Genomic DNA, 9,570 nt, shown 5'->3' on the forward strand with positions numbered 1-9,570 from the left:
CCATCTCAAAAGAAACTTGAATAAAATATCTAAATTTGAACAACTTGCCTTTATATATATATATATATATATATATATATATATATATATATATATATATATATATATATATATATATATATATATATATATATATATTTGGGGTTTTTTTTGTTAAATTACAAGTACACGAGGTTGCACCTTGATATTATATCAAAAACATGTTTACATCCAATTTTAGTGATCATATACTTCCATTCTCTAATAACTCAAATCATGTTTTCGCTACATTATGACGCCCTACAACCATACTACATACCGCAAAACTTTATCCACTTAAGACCCAAAATTTCAGATACCCCCAAACAACTAACACCTCTACTGTAAACATATACATCTTATACAAAAAACTAGAGATAGCCAACCAGACAGAGGACCTCCAATTCCAGCCAACAACAATTATATGGTGGCAATGGTGGTGGGAAGGTGCTGATTGCTACTTAAGACAACAAGTCCAAAGTTTGTAAAGACTACATACTACAAATCCATAAAGACCAACTCAAGCTTGGGACAGTAAAAGCTGACATACAAGCAGATATGTACATGTATTTGCATCCATCTTGCCAAGGGCTGCTTCAAATATTAAGGTCGTTTCGCCCCACTATCCTTAGAGATGAGGTTAGAATCGTGCTCCGAACAAATTTGACAGAATAAATACCCTTCCGTCTTTCCCTTTCAGTCGAAGAGGTTTCAACCTACTTTTGCTCCATGTTTGATAGCTTAACAACAAAAAATCTCATTCCAATTCATCTAAACAACAAGAAAAATGATAATAGAAAAAATTATCAAATAGCAAATTTCTCGTATTGTAAGGAATGGGGTCGAAATAATGTTTCATAATTGACATACTATAATCTCTCCTTTCCTATATCAAAGATGATTATATTCTTTAAAGATGAAAGATGATGATTCCATTTGCATTCAATTTGACTATGAGTTAGTTTGAATCAGCATATGTTAAAGTTAGAATATGAGGATGAGGATGTGGATGTGGATGTGGATGTGGATGTCCTTTCTTTGTAAATTTAAGCAGATATTGCTTTTAAGCTGCCACATGGAAATATAAGATTAGAATATCAAGCACCCGCCTGAGAACATAAGGTTAGAAGTATTCTGTAAACTTTTATTATGCCTAAAAGAATACAAAGAATATGCTGTATGAATTGAAATGGATGTTATCTCCAAGTGGAAGCCCACACCAGAGGTGTATCCCGCCATTTCAAAATAATTTGGTTATCTAAATTTTGTAGTGTGTAATGCCATCCTCTGTGAAAGGACAACATATCCCTGGCCTGTGCCATGCTTTCTTCGCTAATCTCAGCCCCCTGCCCACTAAATCCACATCTTCTGGGCAGCTCACACAGTCTGCCATCCATTAATTCTTTTTCCTTCATCTCCGCTCCAACACAGGAAAACGCTCTGGATATCTTGGGCGCCAAAAAAGTGTTTTCCATCACAGTGCTGGCCAAAGCCACGTCGGGCAGCCCGGCCTGCAGGGACTCCAGCATAGCACAGAAGTAGTCCATCGTGTCATTGAGGTGGCCACTGTAGTCCCTCCATTCGCTTGCCACGCCAGCACAAGCCCACGTCACGAAGGCCTCTGGCATGCCACGTGCAACCGACAGGAACTCCACAATCTGCGCTTTGCTTCGCTGGCACCGCATATGTGGCAAGTTCAGCACCAAGTTGAAAACCATGGAAATATTACTCTGTTCCTCCTGTTCTGCGGCGGACAACATGTGGTTTCTGAGATTTTCCAATCTGATTTCTTCATAATACAAGGGAATTCCCACAGAAGCTGCGTAGGCAGCGAGTTTCGAACCCGCCTTCGAGCCGGACGCCACGTCATCGTCCCAGAGAACAGCAGTAATGCGAAGCAGCTCCAGAGTTTTAGGGCTTTCCGCCGCCAGGGCTTCCATTAATGGCGGCCATTGCAGGCCCTCTGCTACATCAAAGTCAATTATGTGCATTCGCTTTGCATTATTTGAGGCAAAACGCTCCAGAATGCCCTGGTTTGCAGTGAAATGAGCGAATCTTGCGTAAGGGTAGAGCTGACAGAGTGCCTGAAAGGCGGTCATACTGGTCTGTGTACAAAGCTCCTTCAATGATCTGGTGCTTGCGCTTTCAGATGCGTCGGGGTCTCTGAAATTGTCAAGACAATAGTAGGCCATTCTTTCCTCATGGCTTCCTGTCAGAGACATCCTCCGTCGCAGCCGATTCTCAACAACTTTTGCCAAATCCCAAGCTTCTGTCTCCAGTGCTTCGGCCCATGCTTTCAGCAAATTCTGCACTATAATTCTCGTCTTCTCTGCGTCGTCTCCAATATGACAAGGAAGAACAATCTGAGGCTCGGAAGCTTCACATTGAACAGGAGCTTCTTCAATGCTCATAAAATTAGGACTCAACGGATTTACTAAGCACTCGTCATGCTGAAAATTAGACTCTGTAATAGACGAGAGAATATCGCTCTCATTAGGGCAAAACAGAGTGTTTTCTGCACACATATTATGATTGAATGGAGTTATAAGTGCTTCCGGCTTAGAAATCAGCATTTCAGTGCACTTCTCAAGATCCATTCCGATTGAGGAAGGGCATTCAGGGAACGGGAATGCAAATGAATTGAACATTCCGAGCGGATTTATTTCTTTAAACGTGCAATTGGACCAGGGCTCGCAACAGGTGTCCATTGGAGTTGCAGCAGAGAAGAAATTTTCTACTTCATTGAAATTCCAGGAGGAATAGGCTTCTAATGCCATTGTAACTGCAGATTGATTATTTTGATTTCGTCTTCCTTTGCAGAGACAAACTTACGAATGCCTATTCATACAAGCAAGAGTTCCAATTTTTAGTTGTTACACAGAATTATGAAGGTCCACGGCAGCAGAAATTTGGGAATCAGAACAATTTTGATCTAGAAGATAGAAATCTGTTGGAGAGGATTGCTTTCATGATGATCAGGCCAAAAAGTCGAGATCTCAACATCCTCTCAAATGCGAATTTTGAAACTGCGACCCAGAGTCTCAAATTTGTCTTGTCTATTTCGAATATTTTTGACCTTGTACGTTTATGGACTCATTAGTTTGCTTGCATTGCACATGTCTTTAACAACTGTACGAGTTTTTGTTGATTTTTCTAAAATATATTGGTGTGGGAAACATTTATAAATCAAAATTGAGTTTTAATTGGAACAGCTTGAAATAAAATATACTGTTGTTTATTTATTTAGATAAGGAAATAGGATATTTGCACAATCTATATAGATAAAATTATCATGTTCTTAAATAGTGTGTCATGAAAGGAACAATTTGAGATAAAATATATGTATTTTTTATTTATTTAAGATAACATGATATTTGCATAATCCATTAAATAAATTACAACGTTCTTGTGTACAGATTATAATTAATATATTTTTCATTAAAAAATTATAAAAGGGATTATAATTAATAAATAACTTTATCAATCAAAAAGAAGTTTAAGTTTGGCTTTTCTTCTTCTTTTCTTACTAATTATTATGCATAATTATGTATATATTTTTTATGAGAGGAGAAAAGTGTATAATTTGTCTTATTTTATACATATATTGTCTTGAATTTTTTTATTATTATAATATTATAATGGTGAAATTTGCATCTCTAAACTATTTCTAATTTATTTTTTTTGTCTATTTTGAGATAATGTCTTGTACAAAGTGGGCCCCCCCTCTCTCTCTCTCTCTCTCTCTCTCTCTCTCTCTCTCTCTCTCTCTCTCTCTCTCTCACACACACACACACACACACACATTTTATTATTATAATATTATAATGGTGAAATTTGCATCTCTAAACTATTTCTAATTTAATTTTTTTGTCTATTTTGAGATAATGTCTTGTACAAAGTGGGCCCTCTCTCTCTCTCTCTCTCTCTCTCTCTCTCTCTCTCTCTCTCTCTCTCTCTCTCTCTCTCTCTCTCTCTCTCTCTCTCTCTCTCTCTCTCTCTCTCTCTCTCTCTCTCTCTCTCTCTCTCACACACACACACACACATGCGCGCGCGCGTCCCTATATATGTAGTCCTACCCTATCCACATATATACTCTTAAACATTCACCTTATCCACCTATATATTACATTTATCTATGAACCTACCTCCATCTAGCTATTTGCCACTTGGCACTTGGATTTGGTTGCTACCCCATTTCCAAGACAAGTTTGTAGCACAATATTTTTCATTTCTAATTTAAAATTGAAAGTTCAAATTTGGCAAAGTTGCCCTCTTCACCTTATTTTCTTCAACCAACAAAACACATATTTGACACAAATTAATGCTATAGGCCACTATTTAAGAACATTCAGTACATTCATTCTAATCATCCAAAAACTCAAGTTTAGTCAAGTTTTTAAACATTCTAGATCTAATAATTAACATCAACTTGAATTTTGATTTAGTGCAATAAAAGTAGGAGAGAATTTGCATACTTAGATACTTGCTTAAGTATTTGGGGTTGATATAGGAAAATTTGCCTCCTTGTGACTAATTAAGATTTCTTTTTTTTTTTGTAAATACTACTAAGTCCTTAGATATTTCATGAAAAGTAGAGAAAAAGATCTCACATTTGGTAAAATTACATATCATAGATTGCCAAGACATGTTTAGAGCTCAAGAATACATGCACGATTACAAATTAGTTTTAGATTTATGAGCTTGATCTTTGAAAGGGTAAAGATCCAACATATAATTTCAATATGGTCACTAATGGAGATGCATTATTCTCAAGTCTAACTTCAACAAAATCTCAAATTACATCCATTTGGTCTTCATTATCTAGTTATTTAGCTTCAAAATCATATCTTCCTTATTTAATTTTCAAAATTGGCATATATCAATTCACTATTTTTAACTATCATTACCACATTTAGTTAATTTGGGTTAATTGTGTTTACTTAGCTATGTTTATTTAATTAGCCTAGATTATCCGTTAAGAAAATATTTTCCTTTTCATATAATATATGTTTTAATTATGTACACAATTTATCTCACCAATATTTTGTTAATATTATTAAAGATAAGAAAATACATCCTACATATCTACCTAAGACTAAAAAATTAACTTTAATTCAAAAACCTAAATATATAAAGAAGTTGAGTATGATTAATTAGCTAAAAATACAATGGAATCAGGTGCTTACCTCAAATTTTGATATAATGTGAACCTTGACTTGTGTGACAATAAAAAATAGAGATAGAAACAAGAGCTTTTTACTAGCTTTTAAGTAAAGTGATTGAGACATTATTGAAATCTAAGAAGTCAGTATAATATAGGATATGACCATGTCTACAATTCTATCTAGGTGGCACAATTTCATCGTAAGTATAATTATATCTTTGATAACTTCAACACTTGCATAGTCTATTTATTTGATATATATTTGGAATTAAATATAACTTGGTGGTAGACCCACAATGTAGGGATTAAAAATTAGGACATTTGTACACAATAGTTAAGCCTTGAGTCTAAATCAATAGTAGTAAAAGAGATGAGGTGTGGCAATGGATTTTGTTGAGGTAATCATTCATTCTTCTTGTTGAACCTCGATGCAAATTTATTAGTGATTATGTTGTTTGATGTATTTGGGGCATGACTTGAGAATCTATTACATTTTTTGATATAACTAATTGTCAGTGGTTGTTAGTTTACTTTCAATCCTGTAGTTGATTCCTACATATGAAAAAATATTTTATGATCTTTGAACACTTATGCACAACGTCTTTTCATGATCTTAAAGTGTCATAGTCTTTAATGTCTTTATATACACAATCATAGATCTATACGTGCAATTCAAACATTTAGGCACCCATACCAATGGATAATGATTATATCTTGGTATTCTTGATCTTAGAACATAGGAATTTAAAAGTTAAAAAATCATCCATCCTTTTAATAGAGTAGATATTAATGAATAAGGTGAACTACAAATAGAACACACAAAAAGTTAGAATATTATAGAATTACCCCAAATCTATAGACTTAACTTAGAAAAAGCAGATCTTATATAAAACTTGAGCTGAAACATAAATACATGGGATCTATTTCTAGGTTTAACATATTCAAATTATGAAATTATATTGAAATTACCAATTCATTCCTTGAGCTAAGTCTATCTATCTATCAAATTTCATTTCCTAGTTTAGCATTAATTTTTTATTTATTACTCCTATAATTATCATTTATTAATTGAGGTTAAAGTATGTTTAAGTGCATGTATCTTATTGGATTAGCCTAGATTAAGATCATTGAAAGTTTACTTTTATTTTAAATATTTGGTGAACCTCTATGACCCAACACAACTTTGTGGAAGCATAAAGTCATGTATCACTAACACAACTTTGTGGAAGCTTAAAGTCATGTATCACTGGTGGGTCATATGAAAAAAAGAGTTAGAACACCTCCAAATCAAGGTTTTTATTCATTATAGAGACCTTCATTCAAATGTCCTAGTCATTCCATGTGCCAATAACCTTAAATTGAAGGTAAGGAACTTTGACCAAAGGAGTTTTTTTGTTAACAGTAAAATATTTATGGTTCATTTTTTAAAATGATCTTGTAATGAAATATTTAGATGATTGGAGGTTACACATTCTAATGAATGACCAATGTTATATTATGTATAATCATAATATAAAGAGATTTACAAGATAATTGTCAAGCAATGATTCCAATTCATCCTTCAACATCAAAGAGTTTCAATCATAATATCAAGAGTTATAAAAAAATTATGACTTGTATACAAATCAAGAGTACTTTTAGATTTATAGAGCTAAGTCATCGTTTTGACAATGTTTTCGCATAGAGCTCAAATCATTAGATTTTTTTTTTGAGGTTCGATAATAACAATTTATATTATTAATATTAAAATAATAAGTACATAAGAAAAGTAATTCAGATCTTTAGATATGGCTCCCATACCTTTGCAAGCCCTATCAAAACCCTACTTCAAACGGTAATGACAAGAAGAAAAAAAAAACATTCCCTAGCCATCCATGCATTCGGGGAGCTCCATGATTCAATACAAAAAGAGTAGACCCTTTCATCCAAGACAACCACCAAAGACTACCTATATCTTACATTACCAAGCAGGGGTTCTATGAAATAGATAACAACATCGAACCCCTTTACCTATCCGAAGACCTTCCACATCTACAGACTTGACATTGAAAACAAAACGTCTACCTTCACATAACAAAAGCGTAGACTGAAAACAGAGACCCATTCTGCATCATCTGCTCTTGCAGTAGCCACAAAACTTTGAACCTGCAACACCCTGCCACACCATCAACATCTGAGACACCAAACCACATTCCTCAAGCTCTGCGTCTGTTTTTGGTTCTGCCTCCCCTCGGAACCCTTCTCGGCTATGCTCGTGTCAACTCATTCTCCTCATCTTCGTGGGGATGGCTTAAAAAGCACACTAAGCTTTGACCGCTTAGGTGGCAATGTGGGCCCTTTCTAACCTTCCGTTTCCCGTTTTGTTTCCACGGGCTCTTCTTTAACTGTCCGGACCCTCAACAGTTACTGTGACTGCCATGGTTAAGTTTGAATTTCAATTTTGAATATCTCCCGCCCAACATTGAAAAGGAGAAATAGGGACCAGCAATTCTCCCAGAAGAGATGCCAGAAGTTGAGGTTAATTTCATGGACCTTCCCTCTTATGATTTCATTTCGTTGTTTCAAATGTTGCCTCTGCCTAGAGAAGGCTATATCAATGCAGATAAGAATGGAGTGGCTATAAGGTCTTACCTTGCAGCGACTGTGTGTGGATCACACTTCAACCGTCTCTACTCACAGAAAAGTCTGCATTTCCGTCACTATTCTGTCTCTCTGCATGGGATTTCAGTGGTGAGTAATGAACAATATTTTCGTCATATATGAATATAGTATTGTTTTATATGGAAGAGAGATAATAAGGATTCAATTCCTTGTCCCAGCGGATCCCTATCCCCCAGGTGCAGATGCTAATCGAGACGGAGATCCGGTCGGAGGAAAATGGTTGCTTCTGGGAGGGGTTGCTTGGGCATAGTTTGCTAGTTGATGATCCAGTTGCTGATGATTGTGATCCAGACCCATTTATGAATTATATGATCCAGTCCCAGCAATGGCGATAGAGGCAGGTGCATTCCTTTCATTTCGAGATCGAACAGCAGCAGTTGATCGGTTGAATCAGTCGAACGAGAAGTCGAAGAAGAAGAAGAAGAAGTCGAGTCGGTTGGACCTGGCTAACGCTGTTTTGCTCCCAAACTCCTATAAACCCCTACAGTAGTAGTCATAGTAGCTGTGGTAGGGAAAAGTGGTGAGTATCCCTGCATGTAGTGGAAGGATTCCTTGTTGTGTAGCTGCTCCCCACGCTATCTCCTCCCAACCAGTTTGCTGAAGTCAAATTATTGATGATTTATTTTTATATAAATTTTTCATATATTTTAGAAATATTGTATTACGAATTTTAAATTTGGGAAATTTTGTCATGTAGGGTGTTATTACAAAAGGGAAATGGGAACTCTTGAGTTTACCTTGGACAAGTCAAAGTTAGAAGAGGTGGAGAACATTGTGAATAGATGATGATCATTTGTAAATAAAGAGTGCAGGGATTGTAGGGGTAATTCATGCATTCTGTTATCAAGTTGATCAAAAGGGAAAGAGAAGATGTTACAAAGAATTGATCATTATTTGGAAATATTTTGAAAGCTTATTTAGGATGTAAGATATTGACAAATGAGTCCTTAAACATTGTTGAAAGAGATTTCTATTTAGTTTAAAGATTATGTATCTAATTAATTAAGGTTGTTTGTGACCATTTTGAAAAGAAAAGAAGCACACGATAACTCTAATTAATAAATAGAACCTAAAAATCTCAATATATTCATTTTGTTTTGTAAAGAGAATATTGAATTTTACTTATAGAACAAGTGTTATCCAATTAGTTGGTTTAGGGAATGTATGAATTTGTCAATTGTAAACTTATGTGTATTTTTTTTATTCACATAAATTTCATTTATATTCCTAGTACTCTAAATTATACTATTAAAAAGAAAAATAAGGTTTTTTAAGTTAATTAGGTAAATAAAGAAATTAAGTATAAAATAACAAAAAAAAAAGTAGTGTACTTGTTGGTTAGATGGACTATAATAGATGGCTATAATAGATCAAATCAAGTAATATTAGACTAAAAGTAGATTCAAACTATTAATAGAAATAAATCAAAGGAGAGATTGCTTAGATTTGTAATCAAAGAATGATTTTAAAGTAACAATGTGATCATATCATCTTGAGTGCTATGAGATTAGTTGGATTTTGCCAAGATCAAGAGGTCAATGAAATGTACAAGATAGAGACATAATATGGGACAAGAATAAACTGTATTCTCATCAATAGAAAATGATCAATAATTGTTGTTACATACAATGTAGATGAGCCTGCATATATAGGCAAGGCTAGGGATATGTATGAGCACACAAACATGACATGTGGCTCAATAAGAAACAAGGGTAGGTAGGAAATAG

The 9,570-nt window shown here is 34.6% G+C and overlaps 2 protein-coding genes across 2 annotated transcripts; one reads left to right on the top strand and one right to left on the bottom strand.

The window, feature by feature from the left end:
* Positions 1–1,214: 1,214 nt before the first annotated feature.
* LOC131058830 (protein NODULATION SIGNALING PATHWAY 2) lies at positions 1,215–2,795 on the bottom strand. The gene has a single exon (XM_057992427.2). It carries the CDS (start codon positions 2,793–2,795, stop codon positions 1,215–1,217), a length of 1,581 nt encoding a protein of 526 aa, XP_057848410.1.
* A 4,899-nt stretch (positions 2,796–7,694) lies between these two features.
* LOC131058828 (uncharacterized) lies at positions 7,695–8,826 on the top strand. Its single transcript, XM_057992424.2, has 2 exons — positions 7,695–7,912; positions 8,002–8,826. Exons 1-2 carry the CDS (start codon positions 7,709–7,711, stop codon positions 8,176–8,178), a joined length of 381 nt encoding a protein of 126 aa, XP_057848407.1. The 5' UTR covers positions 7,695–7,708; the 3' UTR covers positions 8,179–8,826.
* Positions 8,827–9,570: the final 744 nt, after the last annotated feature.

Source organism: Cryptomeria japonica, chromosome 7 (assembly GCF_030272615.1).
Source record: "Cryptomeria japonica chromosome 7, Sugi_1.0, whole genome shotgun sequence".
Lineage (NCBI taxonomy): Eukaryota > Viridiplantae > Streptophyta > Pinopsida > Cupressales > Cupressaceae > Cryptomeria > Cryptomeria japonica.

Coding starts and splice junctions, on each gene's coding strand:
- LOC131058830 (XM_057992427.2), bottom strand. CDS start 2,795: ATGGCATTAGAAGCCTATTCCTCCTGGAATTTCAATGAAGTAGAAAAT.
- LOC131058828 (XM_057992424.2), top strand. CDS start 7,709: ATGGACCTTCCCTCTTATGATTTCATTTCGTTGTTTCAAATGTTGCCT. Junction 7,913..8,001: donor CTCTGCATGGGATTTCAGTG/GTGAGTAATGAA, acceptor TCCTTGTCCCAG/CGGATCCCTATCCCCCAGGT.